The 26,575-nt window shown below is 34.8% G+C and overlaps 1 protein-coding gene across 1 annotated transcript in view; it reads left to right on the top strand.

The window, feature by feature from the left end:
- The window catches only part of LOC132547395 (uncharacterized), a 37,805-nt gene that overhangs the window by 8,087 nt on the left and 3,143 nt on the right, over positions 1 to 26,575 (top strand). The window contains exons 2-3 of the mRNA XM_060211186.1: positions 23,644 to 23,919; positions 25,919 to 26,053. Coding sequence (XP_060067169.1) covers positions 23,644 to 23,919; positions 25,919 to 26,053 — 411 coding nt within the window. The remainder of the gene's footprint in view (positions 1 to 23,643; positions 23,920 to 25,918; positions 26,054 to 26,575) is intronic.

Genomic DNA, 26,575 nt, shown 5'->3' with positions numbered 1-26,575 from the left:
TGTAAGGGAACACAACTGTTCCCAGTGTGTAGTAGTGATTATGATGTGAGGGAACACAACTGTTCCCAGTGTTGTAGTGATTATGATGTAAGGGAACACAACTGTTTCCAGTGTGTATTGATTATCATGTAAGAGAACGTAACTGTTCCCAGTGTTGTAGTGATTATGATGTAAGGGAACACAACTGTTTCCAGTGTGTATTGATTATGATGTAAGAGAACGCAACTGTTCCCAGTGTTGTAGTGATTATGATGTAAGGGAACACAACTGTTCCCAGTGTGTTGTAATGATTATGATGTAAGGGAACACAACTGTTCCCAGTGTGTAGTAGTGATTATGATGTAAGGGAACACAACTGTTTCCAGTGTGTATTGATTATCATGTAAGAGAACGTAACTGTTCCCAGTGTTGTAGTGATTATGATGTAAGGGAACACAACTGTTCCCAGTGTGTTGTAATGATTATGATGTAAGGGAACACAACTGTTCCCAGTGTGTAGTAGTGATTATGATGTAAGGGAACACAACTGTTCCCAGTGTGTTGTAGTGATTATGATGTAAGGGAACACAACTGTTCCCAGTGTGTAGTAGTGATTATGATGTAAGGGAACACAACTGTTCCCAGTGTTGTAGTGATTATGATGAAAGGGAACACAACTGTTCCCAGTGTGTTGTAGTGATTATGATGTAAGAGAACGCAAATGTTCCCAGTTGATTGTAGCAATTTTATCTCATGTGATGCCCCCGTTCCCAATTTGTCACATTGAATTGATATCAAGGGAGACAAACTTTACCAATTTGTTGTAGTGATTATGATGTCAGGGGAGACAACTACTTCAAATTAGCAACAATGACCTTGATGGCATGGTAGACACAGGATTGCTGCTTTTTTTGTTATGATTTTTGGGTGAGAAAACAGTTTCAATTTTTCAAATATTTAACATGATGTGAGACAGCCAATGAGTTACAATATGCAGGTATACAGTGATTGTTAAAATTCTAGCCATTATACTGACATGGTTGTCATAACTTAACAAGGAAGATTATTACAATCCAGTTCCTCCAACTGCCTTCAAAATATCAGCATGAAAAAACCCAAAGGGCAAAAACTCTGTAAAGTGGTATTGGTTTTAATTATGCAAAACAACTATATATGTCTGTCAATCTCTCACCTGACTTTTCTGGAATGTCATATATATATTTTATAGGGAGGAGGCTAAACTGTCTAATTAAGGGAGCTGATCTATAGAAATGGCTAACAGAGCTCTTATCTTTCTGATATGAGTTTAACTTGACAAAATTGGTCAAAACTGGTACTTACATCTACACCAGTAACATACATCAAACCAGTTGTGCTTTGTATAAATGTAACAGAGGTCATTATTTATTCCGATGTCTCCACTAAGATTCAAACCTGGGACCCCAGACTTACTAGTCTAATGCACAACTGATCAAGTTAAAGCCAAGCAGTGTATTATTGCAGCTAGAATTTTACCAAGATTACATGAAGTATGTGTTACTCTAGGTATATTTATTGACTATAGCTGTATGGTTGGTTTGAGGTCAGACAAATTGGTGGCTACTGTGAAGTGAAGCTTGATATTGATGTAAGGGGACCCTGGCAAGGTTTTGTTGGAAAATTAGGTTAACAATCCTAAAGTTTGCATGTCTAACAGATCTGATTTACATAGGGACATTCAATATGTTTTTATGATATTTCACTCTATGTCTTTCAAAATGTTTTTATATTTTCCAGAATATGGTGGGGGCCTACATCACCAAATCATACTTCTATCTTTCCTCCTTTTGTAAGGCAGCTCCTTTGTCTTTCTGTTTCCTCTGAATTGTCTTAACAGTTTTGCAGTCTCTGACCCACATATAAATCTAAGGCTACCTCAATGAATTTAGACCAGACCGTTGTGTATGCTTTAAGGATTCATTGATATTCTGCATCCTGACAGTATCTGACAGGATTTGGTTTTGTGGGCCGAGACTACAAGTTGGAATCTTTCTAACTAGTGGCCATGGACGATTGTATTGATTGTTCTATGATACTCACGTATAGATGTGAACATTCCAGCAGGATTACAGCTATGGTAAAAAGCAATGCACACATCTGTATATTTGCACCATAATACACCTATGAAACATATGATTCATTAAGGTGGCAACTATGGGAATTTTTTTATCAGGGGAGATAACTGTATATTATGTAGTAGCACAGTGACATTACATTCATAGGTTGTGATTTAACGTAGTGTGTCATCGGATGATTGTCAGATTTTATACAGGTATGTTTACATCTCTACATGTGTTCGTCTGTTTGACATACATCAGTAGTGATACATACATAGAAATAATTGATACAGGTTTTACCTTTTCTGACAGCTGTCACAACAAACTGAATACCACTGATTCCCAGCTACACATCTCTGGATTAGTGCCATATCAAAGTCCATATACAATGTATTTGTCATTCCAGTTTGATCTATGACCCCAGAGCAGCCCCTATTTTTGATCCCAGCATGCTCCTATATAGGATCCTAGAATGACCCCTATATTTGTCTCCAGATTGACCCTTATATTAGATCCTAAATTGACCCGAATATATGTGATCTGAGAGTAACAAACCTCAATTTTTGAACCCAGAAAGTGACCTCAATTTTTGACCCCAGAGAGTGATCCCAATCTTTGACCCCAGAGAGTGATCCCTATATTTGACTCCAGATAGTGACCACTATATCAGATCCCAGAAGTGACCCCAATATTAGACCCCAGAACAACATGTACTTTACACACCTCAGGTCTGTGTTATGCTGATCATGAGCACCAAGTGGTTAGGGAAAACACATTCGTGTGATATTATACGAGCAAAATCTGTTTAACTATTTAAACACTTAGTCGTCAATATGTTTCCCTACAGTTTCATAGTTTGTTTCACATATATATAAAGGTTTGTGATCAGTAAAATGTTTATATATCAAGTGATTTCAACTCATATCCATGTAAGTAATGTTACACAGTTTCCTCACAGCCAATTGGCACTGAACAACCCAGATTTTAATTCAAGTACATGGCAGTGAAAACAGTGGGAACCTGTTTCCAAATGAATACATAGACTGTTGAGATGTTGTGGCTGTGTGTGTGGATTGAGACAACATATCTGCCAGCTTCTGAGGAATTGGTAGACCCTACCTGTTTAGATAATAGCTTATATTTTTTGGATAAGTTTGATAGCCTTTACATTTCCCAGGCAGCTCTTAGACTTGGCAACCCTGTATTCTGTTCCAGAAATAGCTTGTGACTATAATCCTGGTCATCATCATTCACACATAAATATGCAGCAATAATTTGTCTGCAAGTAGACATGTTAATGTTTGTCATTATCTAAATGTGTGAAAGAATAAGGAAAATACACATGTCTGTCGAGTGCCCTGACCAAGAATCGAACCCAGGTCTCTGGTGTGATAATCAACCAGCTCTTCTAACTGAGTCAAAGAAGCTTGCTCTGTCAGCTAAGTGACAGAGATGGTATCTAACACTATATACAAGCCACACCAACTCATTTCTATTACAAATGTAATCAAGAGGAAGAAGAAAAAAGAGAAATGTATTGCACACTATATACAAATGAACATACAACAACTGTTTAGTATGAACAGGACAAAGAAGCACACATTATTTAGAGTACATAGGAATCAAACAAGGGCCCCTGGCGTTATATTCCATGGTTTATTCTATAAATCCAGATGTAGAATTATGTTCGGTCAACTAAGTGAAAAAGACTGTATTCAACACTGTTCATACATATAAGGTACACACCTGTCATTTTACATGTTAACCACTGGAAAATATACAGTTGTGACAAAAAACTTACTATTTATCACAAATTGTCTCCAGTGAGAATGACATCCTGTGTGAACATCTTTCTGTTGTCTTAATGTGATAACTTGTTTATAACACATCCTGCTGAACAAGGATATAAGTTTTTGTGTGAACTAGCATGCACTACTTCCTGTTGGTCAGTGATGTATGTGTGAACTAGCATGCACTACTTCTTGTTGGTCAGTGATGTATGTGTTAACAAGTATGTACTACTTCCTGTAGATCAGTGATGTATATATGAACAAGTATGAACTACTTCCTGTTGATCAGGGGTGTCTCTTTGAACTAGTCCACACCACTTCCTGTTGATCAGTGATGTATATGTGAACCAGTATGTTCTATTTCCTGTTGATCAAGGATGTCTGTGTGAACTAGCATACACCACTTCCTGTTGTTCAGTGATGTATATTTGAACCAGTATGTTCTACTTCCTGTTGATCAGGGATGTCTCTGTGAGTGATGTCTTGTTTATCAGGGACATTTAGTGACTTCCACTATATTAAGGATCTCTTTGTGTAAATGATTTCCTGTTTATGAGAGATGTCCGAGGGAGTGACATCCTGAGGATACAAAATATATTTGTAGGTAATCAATGAAGATTGACTTAGTTCTCTAATGATTCTTAATAGATGATAATATACCTGTCAACATTACCTTTGTTTAGTTGGAACAGTACAACTTATAATTAGTATTAATTATCAAGAGAAAATTAGAAATCGGGATATTCTTTAATTTGTTGTCATTAATCATAACAATCTTAATACAAATAATACTATATATGAGAAATCTCTTAAAACTGTAAGAGTTTATGTTACTACTTCTGTACTGATGCAGTTTAAGACGGAATTTGTTAAGGAAAAAATTAAATATAAAGTCTTGACTGTGTTTCAATAAAAATATGTGTATATTTTGTAAATATTGCATGGGAGGAGTTATTGCTACTCCGATATTCCTTTTTCTCATGTTTTATGTACATCTCTGGAACTGAAAACTTGGAATGTATTCTTGTTATTGAACAAAATATCATACTGATATGTATATAAAAGCAGTACTTTTAAAATGATGAAATCAGAAAGTATGCTTTATGAAATATTTTCTTGAAATTATAGATTTTTTTCAGCGATTAAGTCTTAAGTATTGAGTGGAACTGCTGGCAGAAAGCAAAAGCCAAAAATTCATGAAAAATGCAGGGACAGTATTGATTGTTGAGGAGAAGGAGTGATTTTCCTGTAAAAGCTGTATAACAAGTACATTGACTAGCTAAGGAGACCAGCTGTACCAAGTATTCACAACTAGCACACTTTGATGGGTTTCAATAATTCTCTGACCATTTGTCAGATAATGGAGATTCAATGATGTGCCAGTCAAGGTTTAAAGACAGATCTGGAGGATTATGACTTGTATCAGTGATGATATCAGCCTTTATAAAATGGTTTACAGTCACTTAAACTGTAGCTGACTACAGACATCATAAATAGAGGACAGAAATGTCCACCTCTTATAGGACTTATTTGTCCTTAAGGGATGTCCTTATATTGTATTTAGTCGTTTAGGGATGTCCTTATATTGTATTTAGTCCTTTAGGGATGTCCTTATATTGTATGGTGTCCTTTAGGGATGTCCTTATATTGTACGGTGTCCTTTAGGGATGTCTTTATATGGTATGGTGTCCTTTAGGGATTATATTCCTTTACGTCCTTATAATGTGTCCTTTAGGGATGTCTTTATATGGTATGGTGTCCTTTAGGGATGTCCTAATATTGTACGGTGTCCTTTAGGGACGTCCTTATAATGTATGGTGTCCTTTAGGGATGTCCTTATAATGTATGGTGTCCTTTAGGGATGTCCTAATATTGTATGGTGTCCTTTGGGGATGTCCTTATAATGTATGGTGTCCTTTGGGGATGTCCTTATAATGTATGGTGTCCTTTGGGGATGTCCTTATATTGTATGGTGTCCTTTGGGGATGTCCTTATATGGTATGGTGTCCTTTGGGGATGTCCTTATAATGTATGGTGTCCTTTGGGGATGTCCTTATATGGTATGGTGTCCTTTAGGGATGTCCTAATATTGTATGGTGTCCTTTGGGGATGTCCTAATATTGTATTGTGTCCTTTAGGGATGTCCTAATATTGTATTGTGTCCTTTAGGGATGTCCTTATATGGTATGGTGTCCTTTAGGGATGTCCTTATATTGTATGGTTATATTATCACAGTGTAAAACAGATTTAGACACATATTCTATGCAATGTGTTTTAAACCTTTCCTTAAAGGAACTAAATGGTCAGATTTTCATGTCTCAACTGTTACAGAGGTCATTCTTAATCACAATGCTTCTGCTAAGATTCAAACCCTGGACCTCAGGTTTACTAGTCTTACATGCTCAGCTGATCGAACTGAAGAGAAATTTTTTTTCACCTAATAGTATTTTATTGCTGGTATTTTACCAGGGTTAGATATTTTATATAAAGTGTTATAATGCCTCAAAATATGTTTAAAGCTGAACAAAACAGGACAAAAACATAGACTTATGGTGCATTCTTAGGGTGTCCCCCGGTGAAAAACATGAAATTTTGGCTGAGTATGAAAATTAGAAAGAATTCCATCAAAGACATTCAAAGTGACCTGAATTCTTAACTCATTTTCCATAAAAAAGATATTTTAATTAACATGTAAAATGATTTTAAGGATCATTCAGTTTAATTTACAATTTAAGAAATTGAAGGGAGACCTGGATATAAGAATTCTTGATGTGAATGATCTCTCTAGCATGTACATCTATGATTCATATGATGCATTCAGCATCGCTTTCCTTTTGATTTATTTGTGTATCTTCTGTATATATGTACCTTGATGAATTGAGTTGCTGGATATGATGGGGAAGCAGCATGCATTCCTGTTACATATTGGATATTTGTGTCCAGTCCCTCCAGTCTGAGAATAAGTCAGCCTGGATGTTGTCAGTCTCATACATTATGATATAACCTGTCACAATACGTTTGTTCCCCTTAATATTTTGATGTGGGTTTTATTGATTTTTTTTCTTCCAGGATGGCAAAAGATATATGAATATACTCTACAGCTGTATTATTTACCTATCTATCAATCCCACCAAATTTGTTTTCAGTTAAAAAAATGATAAATCTTAGAATGCATTTTACTTCAAAATATGACATAATATTACTCCAAGAAAAACCCTAAAAATCAATTCAATTCATTTGAAGTAAAAAGTACAATTAATCATGGAATAAATGACTACCTTAGGAAGAATATTGTCTGTAATTATCTCTGTAGTAACCATCAGGATCATTTCTGAGTTTCTGATATGAAGTTGTGGGTGTCAGTGTTGACAAGCTGATCTCAGGGAGATGGGCGGGCCCTATCCCTATACTACTATATCTACAATGGCCTTGTTATTCAGTGAACGTAATGTGGTCTTGTCATGTAAATTACAGTGACACAAGTGTTAGAACCTTCAAAGACATAGCAATGAATAGGGATCAACAGTTGTAGGCAGGATCAATGATCATCCCTGGTTCACCACAGTTAACAGTAGGGTAAAGGAAAGATCTTCCTTGATATTTCAGCTTTGGCTGTGTGATGTTCACAGTTCTTAATAATTCCTGTACTATAAATTATCTAGCTGCCATATCTCTGGACTTTGTATCGGAGGCTAATGTATTCTATAATTACTATGTGAAAAGGAAATGAACCAAGCTCAATGTTCTGGAGTATCAAATTACTGGCATATTAACTCCGATGCTTTACTAAGCCTGAGTGTAGCAGCCTTTTAGGATTGGTGATAAGACACAAATATGACACCAATTGAATTTTTTTTTTAAGTCATTTCAATTTTTGATGACAGAACTTTAAATGTAGAATTAGTCCTATTTATGCTCCATTACTATTTGTGAAAAACTATGATATTGAAGAAAGCTATTCACTGTAAGAGCAGCAGGAATGTTATACTATAATACAATATACATGTAAGTGTATATCATCAGTTTATATACAGCTGGATACATCCGAAATGTAATTTAAAATATCACTTTTAGATTTCAAAGATATGAAATTACTTAATATATTTTCATTTTTATCCCATAACCTTTAGATAAATCTTATCAACCATCAGCTCTGTGGTCAGTGATATTTTTTACACATTGTGATCCAGAGTACATAATCTCAGTATAATTACTTATACCAGTTGTAAATATACGATGCTTGCTAATAAAAGTTTTATATAAATGTGGCTTAAATGTTACATTTTATAATGTTACATGTATACATTTGCAAATAGTAAGTTAAAACATCAGTTTTAAAATTTCATTAAAATCTGTGGCTATTGAATGTAAATATATGGATTGTGTTTTATTACATTGTGGAAACTGCATATTTTACTTCCATATACCAGGTAACATGGAATAACTCTGATGTGGACCAGGAAATGTGGCACTACCCCACTGTAGCCTAGACAATATGGAGCTAAACAAATGTAATCTAGACAATATGGAGCTACCCCACTGTAAGCTAGGCAATATGGAGCTACCCAAATGTTATCTAGACAATATGGAGCTACCCCACTGTAACCTAGGCAATATGGAGCTACCTCTATGTAACCTAGGCAATATGGAGCTACCCAATGTAACCTAGGCAATATGGAGCTACCCAATGTAACCTAGGCAATATTGAGCTACCCAATGTAACAGAGGCAATATTGAGCTACCTCAATGTAACCTAGGCAATATTGAGCTATCCAATGTAACCGAGGCAATATTGAGCTACCCAATGTAACCGAAGCAATATTGAGCTACCTCAATGTAACCGAGGCAATATGGAGCTACCTCATTGTAACCAAGGCATTATGGAACTACCCCAGTGTAACCTAAGCAATATTGAGTTGCCACAATTTAAACCAGGCAATATAGAATTACCCCAATGTAACCTAGGCAATATTGAGTTGCCACAATGTAAACCAGGCAAATATGGAATTACCCCAATGTAGCCTAGGCAATATTGAGTTGCCACAATGTAAACCAGGCAAATATGGAATTACCCCAATGTAATCCAGGTGATGTTGAATTACTCTAATAAAAGCTATAGGCTGTATAGAGTTACTGTTAATATGAACAAGCCAATTTGGAATGACCCCATTGTAAACCGGGGAATATGGAGTTACCCCAATTTAAACCAGGCATTCAGAAAATGAATTAAATCCTTGATTATTTTTCAAAAAGTTCATGCTTGAGGATAAGCCCACCCATAAAACATGTGGTTTAGTAAAATTACAAACGTTATTAAATTATCCTGTAATGTTTAGCTCACCTCTGACTTTGAGTATCAGAAGTAATGTATTGACTCTCTTGGCTTTTAGTGGAGCAAAAAAAAAACAAACAAAAAAAATCAACAATAAAGTTGAGCATAAATTTGAATTCAAAAACCGCATAAATTTTTTTCCAGAGAACAAAAAATGAAATGTGATTAGAGAACTACATGTATTTCAAGCAAGAAAAAAGTCTATCCAGAACAGATTAACCTTGTCTGTAATTAACCTTGATGAACTGGCTTTAGGGTGTAGCCATACGACAATCAAGTCATCTGAATTATTCCCAGCTTGTATTGGCAGTAAGAATCAGAATTGAAAATCAATTGTGGAAAAATAATGTAAATTGCTCTTGTGTTCTCTGGAAGTGTGTGTTCATCACAGACTACTTGATTATACATGGCTATCACAGGCTAGGAGATGTGTTGTGTGTGTGTGTGTGTAAGCTTGAGACACCCCAAGCTGGAAGATATGGTGTGGGTGGGAACTTGAGATATCATAAGCTGAGAGATGTATATTGTGGGTGGGAGCTTGAGATATCACAAGCCGAGAGATGTATGTTGTGGGTGGGAGCTTGAGATATCACAAGCTGAGAGATGTATGTTGTGGGTGAAGTTTGAGAAATTACAAGCTGAGAGATGTATGTTGTGGGTTGGAGCTTGAGAAATTACAATCTGAAAGATGTATGTTGTGGGTGGGAGCTTGAGAAATTACAAGCTGAAAGATGTATGTTGTGGGTTGGAGCTTGAGAAATTACAAGCTGAGAGATGTGTGTTGTGGGTGGGAGTTTGAGATATCACAAGCTGAGAGATGTATGTTGTGGGTGAAGTTTGAGAAATTACAAGCTGAGAGATGTATGTTGTGGGTTGGAGCTTGAGAAATTACAAGCTGAAAGATGTATGTTGTGGGTGGGAGCTTGAGAAATTACAAGCTGAGAGATGTGTGTTGTGGGTGGGAGTTTGAGATATCACAAGCTGAGAGATGTATGTTGTGGGTGGGAGTTTGAGATATCACAAGCTGAGAGATGTATGTTGTGGATAGGAACTTCACATGCTGCGATGTGTGTGCAGGTAGAAGCTTGAGACATCACAGGCAGAGATGTGGGTGAAGTTGCGAGCTGTAGACAACACAGCATGTGAAAGGGATGTTATAATGTTGTAGGTGGAAGAAACATCTTTAAAAGTTAGATTTTTGGTGTTTATGTGAGACATCAATGGCTGTAAGATGTATATAGTGTGGATGGGAGACATCAATGGCTGTAAGATGTATATGGTGTGGATGGGAGACATCAATGGCTGTAAGATATATATGGTGTGGATGGGAGACATCAATGGCTGTAAGATATATATGGTGTGGATGGGAGACATCAGTGGCTGTAAGTTGTATATAGTGTGGATGTGAGACATCAATGGCTGTAAGATATATATAGTGTGGATGGGAGACATCAGTGGCTGTAAGATATATATGATATGGATGGGAGACACCAATGGCTGTAAGATATATATGATGTGGATGGGAGACATCAATGGCTGTAAGATATATATGATGTGGAACGGAGACATCAATGGCTGTAAGGTATATATGATGTGGATGGGAGACATCAATGTCTGTAAGATGTATATGATGTGGATGGGAGACATCAATGTCTGTAAGATGTATATGATGTGATGGGAGACATCAATGGCTGTAAGATATATATGATGTGGATGGGAGACATCAATGGCTGTAAGATATATATATAGAGTGGATGGGAGATATCAGTGGCTGTAAGATGTATATGGTGTGGATGGGAGACACCAGTGGCTGTAAGATGTATATAGTGTGGATGGGAGACATCAGTGGCTGTAAGGTGTATATAGTGTGGATGGGAGACATCAGTGGCTGTAAGGTGTATATAGTGTGGGTGGGAGACATCAGTGGCTGTAAGATATATGTGTTGTGGATGGGAGACATCAATGGCTGTAAGTTATATATGGTGTGGATGGGAGACATCAGTGGCTGTAAGATGTATATGGTGTGGATGGGAGACATCAATGGCTGTAAGATATATATAGTGTGGATGGGAGACATCAGTGGCTGTAAGATATATATGATGTGGATGGGAGACATCAATGGCTGTAAGATATATATATAGAGTGGATGGGAGATATCAGTGGCTGTAAGATGTATATGGTGTGGATGGGAGACACCAGTGGCTGTAAGATGTATATAGTGTGGATGGGAGACATCAGTGGCTGTAAGGTGTATATAGTGTGGATGGGAGACATCAATGGCTGTAAGATATATATGGTGTGGATGGGAGACATCAGTGATATATATGATGTGGATGGGAGACATCAATGTCTGTAAGATGTATATGATGTGATGGGAGACATCAATGGCTGTAAGATATATATAGTGTGGATGGGAGACATCAGTGGCTGTAAGATATATATGATGTGGATGGGAGACATCAGTGGCTGTAAGATATATATGATGTGGATGGGAGACATCAGTGGCTGTAAGGTGTATATAGTGTGGATGGGAGACATCAGCGACTGTAAGGTGTATATGGTGTGGATGGGAGACATCAATGGCTGTAAGATATATATGATATGGATGGGAGACATCAGTGGCTGTAAGATATATATGATGTGGATGGGAGACATCAGTGGCTGTAAGTTGTATATAGTGTGGATGGGAGACATCAGTGGCTGTAAGGTGTATATAGTGTGGGTGGGAGACATCAGTGGCTGTAAGGTGTATATAGTGTGGATGGGAGACATCAATGGCTGTAAGATATATATGGTGTGGATGGGAGACATCAGTGGCTGTAAGATATATATGATGTGGATGGGAGACATCAGTGGCTGTAAGATGTATATAGTGTGGATGGGAGACATCAGTGGCTGTAAGGTGTATATAGTGTGGATGGGAGACATCAGTGGCTGTAAGGTGTATATAGTGTGGATGGGAGACATCAGTGGCTGTAAGATATATATAGTGTTGGTGGGAGACTTCAGTGGCTGTAAGATATATATGTTGTGGATGGGAGACATCAATGGCTGTAAGTTATATATGGTGTGGATGGGAGACATCAGTGGCTGTAAGATGTATATGGTGTGGATGGGAGACATCAATGGCTGTAAGATATATATAGCGTGGATGGGAGACATCAGTGGCTGTAAGATATATATGATGTGGATGGGAGACATCAATGGCTGTAAGATATATATAGTGTGGATGGGAGATATCAGTGGCTGTAAGATGTATATGGTGTGGATGGGAGACATCAGTGGCTGTAAGGTGTATATAGCGTGGATGGGAGACATCAATGGCTGTAAGATGTATATGATGTGGATGGGAGACATCAGTGGCTGTAAGTTGTATATAGTGTGGATGGGAGACATCAATGGCTGTAAGATATATATGGTGTGGATGGGAGACATCAGTGGCTGTAAGATATATATGGTGTGGATGGGAGACATCAGTGGCTGTAAGATGTATATGATGTGGATGGGAGACATCAGTGGCTGTAAGTTGTATATAGTGTGGATGGGAGACATCAATGGCTGTAAGATATATATAGTGTGGATGGGAGACATCAGTGGCTGTATATATATGATGTGGAGACATCAATGGCTGTAAGATATATATATAGTGTGGATGGGAGACATCAGTGGCTGTAAGATGTATATGGTGTGGATGGGAGACATCAGTGGCTGTAAGATGTATATAGTGTGGATGGGAGACATCAGTGGCTGTAAGGTGTATATGGTGTGGATGGGAGACATCAATGGCTGTAAGATATATATGGTGTGGATGGGAGACATCAGTGGCTGTAAGATGTATATGGTGTGGATGGGAGACATCAATGGCTGTAAGATATATATAGTGTGGATGGGAGACATCAGTGGCTGTAAGATATATATGATGTGGATGGGAGACATTAGTGGCTGTAAGTTGTATATAGTGTGGATGGGAGACATCAGTGGCTGTAAGGTGTATATGGTGTGGATGGGAGACATCAATGGCTGTAAGATATATATGGTGTGGATGGGAGACATCAATGGCTGTAAGATATATATAGTGTGGATGGGAGATATCAGTGGCTGTAAGATGTATATGGTGTGGATGGGAGACATCAGTGGCTGTAAGATATATATAGTGTGGATGGGAGACATCAGTGGCTGTAAGTCGTATATAGTGTGGATGGGAGACATCAATGGCTGTAAGATATATATGGTGTGGATGGGAGACATCAGTGGCTGTAAGATGTATATTGTGTGGATTGGAAACATTCAAACTGAGATTAGCGGTCTTGTACAATTAAAAGAATGCTTGATTTAGCACTGTCTGCATTGAATTCATTAAATTTCTTTAAACTCCATTCATTTTCATTTCCATCTTGATAAATCAATTTCTCCTATGTACTTGCCATATGTCAATGATTGAACAGCTGGCATGGTGGTTCTGGTTCATTTTACTTTCAAATTCAAACAAATTTATCTTTTCTCCCTGTTTTATGATGTGTGTGAATATGTGTCCTTTAGGTAACACACAAGATAAAATCAACACTTAAGTGAGGGGAAAGTGGTATCTGTGTTGGCATGACGATCATTATCTTATTTTTACCTGTCATATGGCAAATGCATTTACTGTATCTGCCAATTAAAAAAAACCAGGAAGATGAAAAAGTCCAGAGAAGTTGTTATATCAATATATCCAATTATACTCCACAGAAAATGATTTACTAAGGTGCTAGACACGTTCAATGTATTTTAGTTAGAAGTTGTATATATGAATTATTTTTCCTTAATTACCACAAATGAATTTCATCACATTCAAATTAAGAAACGTTTAAAAAAAGTTTGTAGTATGAATGAACCCTGTCGGAACATGGAAGTAGGCAGGATCATGACTGACAGACAGATGTCCTGTATAAAGTTACAGGTATGGAGATTCAACGGCTACATCATTGAACTAATCAGGAAATGGGGGACTTTCATTTACACTCGTATGACACGGCGGACACATGGTACATTAGCTAATTTAATGAATTTCACAATCGCCAAATTTGCATGAGGTTATAATTTATTACCAAAAGTAGTGTGTGGTGGAATCGGCTTCATTAGTGATGTAGATTGTCGCCCATCCATTATCCTATCATATGTAAATTCAGTATTGTAATTTTAGTCAGGGTGCATGTTTTTATGTACCAAGCATATGGTCACAATCATCATATTTCAGAAATACGTACTCATGTTAATTACATCGTAGAATTCTTCATTTAGAATTCATTATTGAAACAATACTATATGCTGGATATAGTCCAAACTTTTGTGATGAAAATCACAATTTTCCATGTGATGTACGACGTATCTACAAATTTTTCGGAAATCAAATCAAAAGTAACATTGCAGGTTCTATCTTACATACATGATAAGAATTGTCTGATTGTCTGATAACTAAAAAAGTTGATAAATACCAACAATTAATTAGGTTTACAGAATGCCATGTAAACTTGACCACTACATATTAAACTTAACTGTAATTTATTGTCTTGACCAATGGCTAAGCATTTATTTCCTTCAAATAAATTATCTATATCGATAAATGGTGGAATTATGCTTCTTTTTTCCCAAATTTGTAATTGTACATGCACATCTCTTTTCCTGATCCTACAAATTTTATATGTAACACCTGCCCCACTTTCCTTCCTTCACAATGTCCCAAACCAATGGAATAGTAGTATATTCCCCTTTCAACCCCCCTCAACACACCCCCACCCCGCTCACAAACTCTGACCCCCTGTAGTATAATCTGTTACATATTCCTATATTGATAATCAGACAAAGTTGTTAATGTGTATTAACAAAGTAATTTTCTAATGCTTTATCAGGTGATCTACTAGAAAGACAACTTGCTAACCAGTTAACCCTTTTGTGTGTTCTAACATCAGTCATCAAAAGGTTTAAGATATTGTTGGCTCTAGATCATTTACTCTAAGAAATCTTCAGTTTTATGCGAAACAACAGAGCAATGCTTTGAACAGTACTTGTCTGAAGACCTGTAGAAAATTTTGACATTTCTTACGTGAAGTTGTATAAGGCATTAGCATTACAAAATAAAACTCAATCATTTTTTCAGTTTAACTGTATACTTTAAATGTATTTCATTTTGCTGTGTTTACAACAGCAATATAACTCATTGGCAAACGGATAACTGCTGATTCCAAGTTTGGAGACGAGTTTATTACAGGACAGTGATACAGCATTTGTAGGCATTTTAGAACTGTGGCTGCAGTAAATATGAGTGAGCTTATTACAAAACAATTGATACAACATTTGTAGGCATTTTAGAACTGTGGCTGCAATAAATGTTAGAGGGCATGCATGGGCTTATTGCTTGATGCTATAAATGTATCATGAGGTACCTGGTACACTTGATGATGACTTGTGGCTTTGTTCAGCCCGAAATACAAACCAAGACTTGTAATCCGGTAGCTGTAACTGTTTGTCAGTGGTAAGATAAACACATTATATAACTGTCAATTTTAGCATTCATATCTTATACCTTATGATCATGAATCAAGTCTCTGTTAGATTTTATACCAGAGACAGAGCTACGTAAGAGTCTGCAATGTCTCTTATAGATATGAAAGCTATTGAAATGATTGAACACGAAAGATAAAAAACTTCAAAGTCCTTACCACAGGTTAAGTACACATTGAAATTCATGCTGTTTTCTACAAATATCACACAATTGTCGCTTTGTCAGTAGCGTGTCATCTTGAATTACATGTATAGAGATTTGAAAGATCAAGTTTCTTTCAAGTTTGTGTAAATAAAAAACTTGATTGGCGAGTGAGACAATTTTTCACATGAATTCAACTCTAATCCATCTGATATAAACACAGATAAGGGATGCTAATTTGGATAACTGAAACTATACATGTTGTAACATTTATTTGGTTTTACTTCGGCTATAGCCAGATATATCATAATTTGGACACAACATTTGCTTCTAGTCTGTTAGTTTTCAGGATCATCTCTTTATGATGTTTGTTATAATTGCTAAAACTTTTTACTTTCTCATACCTTTTGTAAGATGGTTTGTATATGTGTATGATCTGAACCAATGGTTTAGTGTTTATTTTTCATTTTGGTGTTTTCCCCAGGAGTTATGTCCCTTTTATTGGTATTCATATTACTTTAATTTTGTCTAAGATAAAAAAAAAAACATAAAATACAAACTTAATTCATTTTACAACAATTGTGGAACAAGTTATATTAACTTATATTGATCAATGTTGGCCTGGATGTAAGTGTGCATGGGGTCTTACTGTGGGAGGAAGCATGGGGTCTTACTGTGAGAAGAAAACAGAGTACCTGGGGATAACCCAATTAGTTGATAAGGTGACCTCTTACCTTTTCAAACCAGGTCCAGGAACTTTGGATGGCTGGGTGAAAGGTGTGTTATCACTGCACACACGGCCATTGAATCAATTGTGTCTATGATGGAGTATTTATTGAATCAGTTCAAGGTATACATTGAAATTCTAATTTGTTGTGAAGGTGATTATATAAATGTACAATGTATCCAACTGAAATGAAGCATTGAAACAAGATTCCAAGTCTGAAATATAATGGTCAGACTAATTCAATTTAAACTAATTCAGATGGACATATATGTATGCTGTTAAAGAAGAATCTAATGGTTAAATCTTTATATTTTAGAAGCATTTAATTTCATTAAATGAAAGCTATTTCTACATACAGAAGTTTCAATTTATGACTGTTGATATTAAGGAACATTTACCGCAACTGTTGAAATTAGGGAACATTTACCGTAAGGTTATCTTCTGAAGTACCCTAAATCTGTTGATTAAGACATGAAAGTATGAAAATGTGGGATAAATAGCTGTGTGAACAAGTAATTTTATCTGTTTCATTTTTATCTTTAATAGATTTAAATTAGCTGTATGAATTGTATAATTATGATAAAAAGTTTTCTTCCTGAGTGTAGGAGTTGTTATCAGGTGACCTATTTATGAGTAATATAATCAGGTAATCATTGACGGTTCTATTCATACCTAGTGGTCTAGGTATTCATAAATATCATTAAAAACCATTCTGCAATTATCTTATCAATTCATCGTCTTCAAATGCACTGATATATTAGTCAATCCCATCACTATAATAGATATACCAGGGTTTGCTGGTGTTGACATTGTGTAATGTTTGACTTTTCCCAGTGGTATAGACTTAGGTTGACTTTAAGGAGGCCAGAAATTCTTTTCTGACTTTTCAATGCTTTGTATACAGAAAGTAGCCTATCAAAGTAGCTGTCCGTGTTTGTGTATAATGTATACCTGTTTTATTGGTTTGGATTCCTAGTGGTTTTAAAGCTAAGGAAACAAGATCCTATTACCAGTAAATTGTAATTTAAAATTACAGTGAATTCTTTTATACAAGTTGGAGGAGTAGTTCTGATATAAAAGTTCTCAGTAGATACAATACACTACATGTTGACTTGTCTAGATCCTCTTGCAATGGTCTGTTCTGGCTATCTGACTACTTGATTCTAGTGCTGGGAATCATTCAAGATTCTATAATCATGTCAAAATTAAGATAGGTTTAACAGAATGTAACACAAGTAGACCATAATTCACATAGTGCAATATATAAAACTTGGCAAAATCTGGGCTCTTAAAAGTTGGCAAAATCTTGGTTCGTAAACTGGTGTAGAATGTGTTTTTAAGTATTTTAATCAATCAATAAAGAAATTAGATCTACCAAAAATCAGATGTACGTAAACTTATCTTCAGATTATCATTGCACAAGATATCTGAAGAAATTTCCAGAATCTCTGCCTTCTGTAAGTTATAAGACCACAACACTTCACTGACTATGATAAAGTTAGAACATGACATTGTAAGTTATAAGACTAAAACACTTCACTGACTATGATAAAGTTAGAACATGACATTGTAAGTTATAAGACTAAAACACTTCACTGACTATGATAAAGTTAGAACATGACATTGTAAGATATAAGACTAAAACACTTCACTGACTGATAAAGTTAGAACATGACATTGTAAGATATAAGACTAAAAACACTTCACTGACTATGATAAAGTTAGAACATGACATTGTAAGTTATAAGACTAAAAACACTTCACTGACTATGATAAAGTTAGAACATGACATTGTAAGATATAAGACTAAAAACACTTCACTGACTATGATAAAGTTAGAACATGACATTGTAAGTTATAAGACTAAAACACTTCACTGACTATGATAAAGTTAGAACATGACATTGTAAGATATAAGGCTAAAAACACTTCACTGACTATGATAAAGTTAGAACATGACATTGTAAGATATAAGACTAAAAACACTTCACTGACTATGATAAAGTTAGAACATGACATTGTAAGTTATAAGACTAAAACACTTCACTGACTATGATAAAGTTAGAACATGACATTGTAAGATATAAGACTAAAAACACTTCACTGACTATGATAAAGTTAGAACATGACATTGTAAGTTATAAGACTAAAACACTTCACTGACTATGATAAAGTTAGAACATGACATTGTAAGATATAAGACTAAAACACTTCACTGACTATGATAAAGTTAGAACATGACATTGTAAGTTATAAGACCACAACACTTCACTGACTATGATAAAGTTAGAACATGACATTGTAAGATATAAGACCACAACACTTCACTGACTATGATAAAGTTAGAACATGACATTGTAAGTTATAAGACTAAAACACTTCACTGACTATGATAAAGTTAGAACATGACATTGTAAGTTATAAGACTAAAACACTTCACTGACTATGATAAAGTTAGAACATGACATTGTAAGTTATAAGACTAAAAACACTTCACTGACTATGATAAAGTTAGAACATGACATTGTAAGATATAAGACTAAAAACACTTCACTGACTATGATAAAGTTAGAACATGACATTGTAAGATATAAGTCCACAACACTTCACTGACTATGATAAAGTTAAAACATGACATTGTAAGATATAAGACCACAACACTTCACTGACTATGATAAAGTTAGAACATGACATTGTAAGTTATAAGACTATAACACTTCACTGACTATGATAAAGTTAGAACATGACATTGTAAGTTATAAGACCACAACACTTCACTGACTATGATAAAGTTAGAACATGACATTGTAAGATATAAGACCACAACACTTCACTGACTATGATAAAGTTAGAACATGACATTGTAAGTTATAAGACTAAAACACTTCACTGACTATGATAAAGTTAGAACATGACATTGTAAGTTATAAGACTAAAACACTTCACTGACTATGATAAAGTTAGAACATGACATTGTAAGTTATAAGACTAAAAACACTTCACTGACTATGATAAAGTTAGAACATGACATTGTAAGATATAAGACTAAAAACACTTCACTGACTATGATAAAGTTAGAACATGACATTGTAAGATATAAGACTAAAACACTTCACTGACTATGATAAAGTTAGAACATGACATTGTAAGTTATAAGACCACAACACTTCACTGACTATGATAAAGTTAGAACATGACATTGTAAGTTATAAGACTAAAACACTTCACTGACTATGATAAAGTTAGAACATGACATTGTAAGATATAAGACCACAACACTTCACTGACTATGATAAAGTTAGAACATGACATTGTAAGTTATAAGACCACAACACTTCACTGACTATGATAAAGTTAGAACATGACATTGTAAGTTATAAGACTAAAAACACTTCACTGACTATGATAAAGTTAGAACATGACATTGTAAGTTATAAGACTAAAACACTTCACTGACTATGATAAAGTTAGAACATGACATTGTAAGATATAAGACTAAAAACACTTCACTGACTATGATAAAGTTAGAACATGACATTGTAAGATATAAGACTAAAAACACTTCACTGACTATGATAAAGTTAGAACATGACATTGTAAGATATAAGTCCACAACACTTCACTGACTATGATAAAGTTAAAACATGACATTGTAAGATATAAGACCACAACACTTCACTGACTATGATAAAGTTAGAACATGACATTGTAAGTTATAAGACTAAAACACTTCACTGACTATGATAAAGTTAGAACATGACATTGTAAGTTATAAGACTAAAACACTTCACTGACTATGATAAAGTTAGAACATGACATTGTAAGATATAAGACTAAAAACACTTCACTGACTATGATAAAGTTAGAACATGACATTGTAAGATATAAGACTAAAAACACTTCACTGACTATGATAAAGTTAGAACATGACATTGTAAGATATAAGTCCACAACACTTCACTGACTATGATAAAGTTAAAACATGACATTGTAAGATATAAGACCACAACACTTCACTGACTATGATAAAGTTAGAACATGACATTGTAAGTTATAAGACTATAACACTTCACTGACTATGATAAAGTTAGAACATGACATTGTAAGTTATAAGACCACAACACTTCACTGACTATGATAAAGTTAGAACATGACATTGTAAGATATAAGACCACAACACTTCACTGACTATGATAAAGTTAGAACATGACATTGTAAGTTATAAGACTAAAACACTTCACTGACTATGATAAAGTTAGAACATGACATTGTAAGTTATAAGACTAAAACACTTCACTGACTATGATAAAGTTAGAACATGACATTGTAAGTTATAAGACTAAAAACACTTCACTGACTATGATAAAGTTAGAACATGACATTGTAAGATATAAGACTAAAAACACTTCACTGACTATGATAAAGTTAGAACATGACATTGTAAGATATAAGACCACAACACTTCACTGACTATGATAAAGTTAGAACATGACATTGTAAGTTATAAGACTAAAACACTTCACTGACTATGATAAAGTTAGAACATGACATTGTAAGTTATAAGACTAAAACACTTCACTGACTATGATAAAGTTAGAACATGACATTGTAAGTTATAAGACTAAAACACTTCACTGACTATGATAAAGTTAGAACATGACATTGTAAGATATAAGACTAAAAACACTTCACTGACTATGATAAAGTTAGAACATGACATTGTAAGTTATAAGACTAAAACACTTCACTGACTATGATAAAGTTAGAACATGACATTGTAAGTTATAAGACTAAAACACTTCACTGACTATGATAAAGTTAGAACATGACATTGTAAGATATAAGACTAAAAACACTTCACTGACTATGATAAAGTTAGAACATGACATTGTAAGATATAAGACTAAAAACACTTCACTGACTATGATAAAGTTAGAACATGACATTGTAAGATATAAGTCCACAACACTTCACTGACTATGATAAAGTTAAAACATGACATTGTAAGATATAAGACCACAACACTTCACTGACTATGATAAAGTTAGAACATGACATTGTAAGTTATAAGACTAAAACACTTCACTGACTATGATAAAGTTAGAACATGACATTGTCTGACGTTTGAATGATACCATGAATTCAAGACGTAATTTATGTAAACCATGACATAGAAATACAAACAACACCTGTATATTTTGGAATTTTAATTCACCCAGAGAAATTTATAACATTATTCTTGCATTAGCAAATTCTTATTACAGCAGACTCTTGCCTGTCAATTTAATTGGTAATTCTGATTATCTGTTCACCAGTACTGAATTCTTCACAGGTTTTGTTTTAATATCTTGATTGTTAAGAGCACGTTACATATCACATAATACGCAAGTTACGTCATAATATGGACTGTGGTATTATGCCATGAATTGAAAATTGTGCAACAAAATGGCTACCTGTTTGACTTCATCCCTACACATTTTTGCTTAAAAATTTGTCAAAATATAGCTTTTTTGATCAGATGAATCTTAAAATTGTTTTCATTTCATGAATGAGACTTTACAAAACTTGTCTCGATGATTTAGTTTTGGCTCATTAATGCTTTTTGTTTCATAAAATCTCAAACAAAATAAAAACTCATTTACAGTTGTAGGTAGCTAGGATGTCTATTTCTGCCAGAAACTACAGAGCTGAGAATCATCAAAAATACTTGTCTCTGGAAGTGTATCTCGTGCACAATGATTTTTTTGGTGACCTTGTATGCCATATATACTTGTCTGAATATTTAATCCTAATTATTGAAACAGGATGTTTGAACTAGTTATGCATCATCTCACCAAAACTTTATCACCTTTTATTATCTTGTCAGGCTTTAAAACTTTTACCTGCCTTACATGTGGTTGTCTTCAGTGATACCAACCATGTCAGTGTACGAGACAGTCTGTCATAGAGTTTTACACAGCTTCAGGCTCTAGATCAGTTGAAATCTGTCCAGTGGTGGAATAATATCTCCATTACTGGCAGACTCTGAGTCTAGTGTTAGGAAATTGTGCCTTGTAAGCAGTTTTATGTAATCTGTTTCATTTTGTTATGGAAACAATTTCAGTATAATTACTGATGTAATGAGAATATCCATTTCATATATTGAATAGCATTAGGTGTTTATCATTAACAATATCAATATCACTTTTGGTGACTTCATGTAATGAAAAAAAAATGATAAAGCTTGGCACATGTAACACACTATGCATATACATAGATGATTATCAAGTTGTATTACCAAGGAAAAGTACACTGTCAATATTATTCAGTTATAGGACAGAATAAGGGATGGTAATTTTAGTCATTGTGTTTGACTTTTTTTTCTATTTAAATGATAAAATACAATAAATAAGATACATTGTCTTTTTAATGCCCATGAGATAGTTGATGGATAAGAATTATGTATAGAGTTAGAAAGGAGAAACCAGTTCAGGGGAAACATTGGTATTTTAAGATGATGGGAAGAAAAAAAATCAATATGTCAGTTAACTGATAGTCAGTGATATTAAAATGTGTAATTTGTAATATGATATGAAATCCAGGGAGGAAATGAGAATTTTGAATTCTTTGAAAACTATAATCTGTCATGATTGGTGTGATCTATGAATAAGTGCTCCAAAGAAATGGATGTTTAATGAACTGTTGAGATGACGATGGTAGAAAATAATCCCCAGGAACTTAACCTCAACCAACTTAAGACCCTCCCACAACCATGGCAACAGGCTAGCGGGGGTATCTATAGAAAATAATTAAATGATTGAATTTATATATATTAATGACTGATATGACAGGTACTTTATTGTTAAGTTTCAACAATTGATAATTTAAGAACTTTGAGATAAGTTATAGAAAATCTGAAAATCATGTCTGTCACTAATGTCAGTCTAAAAGTGCTAAGCAGAACTTATCCTCACAACCTGAAACATTATTACTAATTAAGATGATTAAATTAGTCTCCTGACACTTTTCTGTCAGTAATGTTTTACATTTTCCAACAGGTGCCAATACAAACCTGAATTGTTCTGACTACAAGGGCAATATTATCCAGGATGGGAAGACATTTCAGCCAACCAAGGATATGTGTCAGACATGTCGATGTGATAATGGCTTTCCCATCATGTGTCACTCTGTCACATGTGCCCCACCAACTACACCTTGTAAGTGGAAACGACTCACTGATCAGTGCTGCAAATTTGAGTGTCCAGAGACTGATGTGATAGCAGGGGGAGATAACTCAATCAACAGCACCAAACCAGTTGATAGTGAGGTGGATGGTAAGTGTAACATATAGTTAGCATTCAATCATGACAAGGGAGATAACTCAAAGGTATTAATTTATTGATACTGGATTAAATGGTTGTTGATGGTTGACTAACATCAGGAAATACCATTATGTAGAATTTCACCTGGGAATACACAATGATAGTATAGAATTGCTTTACATTTTCAAATGTTTACGTGTATATAAATAATTCTTGGGAAAATTCATGTCGGTGAATACCAGTCTTGAATGCCTTGGCCAATAAGCAGTGCAATATACTGTACAGAATACAGTTGTGGTGATTACAAGTGACATTAAGGCTGCTAAGTTAGAGTACTGTCAGGAAGTCAGGGATTTAAATCCTGGTCAAGTTATTACATTTCCCCTACTGCTGTTTTCTTGCATTTTAAGCAGATTTAGGTCAAAACCCAATTAAATATTCTATTTTCCATATTGGGTGGAAATGCCCTCCCCCTAAAGAAGGAACACGATAATGAGTTGTCTTCACCCATCAGTTCTCCAGACTATATCAGTGAAAATTCACTTTCTGGATCAGCAATGTTTTAGACAGAAAAGTTGACTGATGATGGACAGATGATAGTCATCATGCTAGGTGACAAGGTGAACTAATACTGGTGTTGGAAGATAATCATTAGGTGTGAAACATTGTGTGGGGTCTGGTGTAGATATGGTGTTCATTGACTTGTAACTGCAGTATTCTCTGACCTTTTCAACATCACCAGGGTGAGCATATCCAGTTGATTTGACACTTGAAGCTGATAGCGTTACACACTGTCACCTCAATAGTAACGCTTCACTTCCCAATGACGCTTGACACTTAATTTTCTATTTAAATCTGTTTTCATTTCTGAGATGATTTTGAAGTAAACCAAGTTTTGAGAAAAGTTGTTAGGAAAGCAGCTTGACTGAAACATTTATTTGGGTCAGAATGAGCCAGCCAAATGTCTTAAATGTTTTTCCTGACATAGCATACCATGTATACATATCTACACAGAAAATTCAGGTCTCTAGGTTTGAAATGTAGAGATGACTAGATTTTAAATATGAATTTATAACCTTGATACAATATGTCTTAATATCAGCACCAAAAATTACGTTCTTTATATTTCAGAATATCATCTTAGAAAGGTTGAGAGCAGTTTATTTCATAATCTGTTGAATATTTTGTACATTATGAGAACAGATATACCTTCAATCTTTTCAGAACTTTCTGATCAGATACTGCCATCAAAACTAAATATAGACACCTCTACTTAATTGTTTTTCTTTCTGGTTAACAATCAATCAAAAAAATGAATATTTCCTAGCAAAAATTTCATTTAAGTTGTATGTTTAAAATTTGTTTAAAAAGAACTTTTAGACAAACAATTGTGAAGAAAGTCATTATTGTTTAACCTATTATGTCATTGAAGTCCCCGTTTCAACTTTCGGTACAGTTCTCGATGACTGTTATCAATATTGGTTATGATCAAACAGAACAACAAATTGTAAAGCTCTTCTCACCCATCTACCCTAGCCTCTTCACTAGTAAAGTCCTTTATCCTGCAACTGGCACTGCCATTGTTGGAATACACCTGTTACATATATTTTTGCTGTAAACGGCAGTGACAGAAAACAGCTGTATTTTAACATGTGCAGTAATTCAACATAATTACTTTCTGAATTGACTTTAAAATTATATTTAATAAGATAGATAACTGTTGAAATAAGTGATTTTATATGTTATAATGAATACGTTTATTTACGAAAATTCATGAAATTGCTGTCATATCTGTTGAAGTTTGAAACTACTTTTCTGTGTGGAGCAATTATGTTGGCATACGTCATTAGGCAATATTGTATTCTCTATGTATCTAGAGTTAAGTGTTGAAATCGTCCACCATTGGATTGAGCTCAGTAGTAGAAGCATTAAAAAATGAAACCACTACAGAGGTTTAAATGCTAGATGGAATAATTTTCATTCTATTTATGTGAAATTCTTTGTATTACAGAAGCATCATCAGACAGCATCACCACACTGGGGCTCCGCTTAGTGGCCAGTACTGTCACGTCCTTCCTCGTGTTGGCACTCCTGCTGTTCATGGTCCATCGCCTTCGTCAGCGTCGCCTTATGATGGCTATGAGACGTACGTATAAAGGAACTAGTTAGGGACACTAACAAGCCTTTTTGTATTGATCTCGAGTAGTTAATAAATAAGTTGAAATCAATCAGTGACAGACATTCAGGAGAATGAAAGACCTTTTTAACTTCCTATTAATCTTATGATTCCAATATACATAAATGAAAGTGTGATTCCTATGTGCATGGTACAGATTCTAACCACTGTAAGTAATGCTGAGGTATTTTTGAAAACCCATTTCTTGAAGGGATTGTGACACATATTACTTTAATTGAATTTACTGTCCTGTTACTAGCATTAGATATAAAGAACTGAACTCTTACCAATGTGGCTGGTAGAAAATTTTACTCTTTGAAGTTGTTCAATATAATGTTAAACTTAATGTCCTTATCACCATAGACCTTTCCTGTTTTATTGCTGGATTGTAATCTAAAACAATTCTAATATTCAAAATGAAGTTTTGTCTCCTAAAAGACAGTCTTAATGGTGGAAAGAATATTAAGTGCTGACCATTTTGAAAATATTTAT

The sequence above is a fragment of the Ylistrum balloti genome, unplaced genomic scaffold (assembly GCF_031769215.1).
Source record: "Ylistrum balloti isolate Yb309-2 unplaced genomic scaffold, AGI_CSIRO_Ybal_v1 Utg369562, whole genome shotgun sequence".
NCBI lineage: Eukaryota > Metazoa > Mollusca > Bivalvia > Pectinida > Pectinidae > Ylistrum > Ylistrum balloti.
The sequence above is the reverse complement of the archived record's forward strand: the minus strand, read 5'-3'. Positions and strand labels throughout refer to the sequence as shown.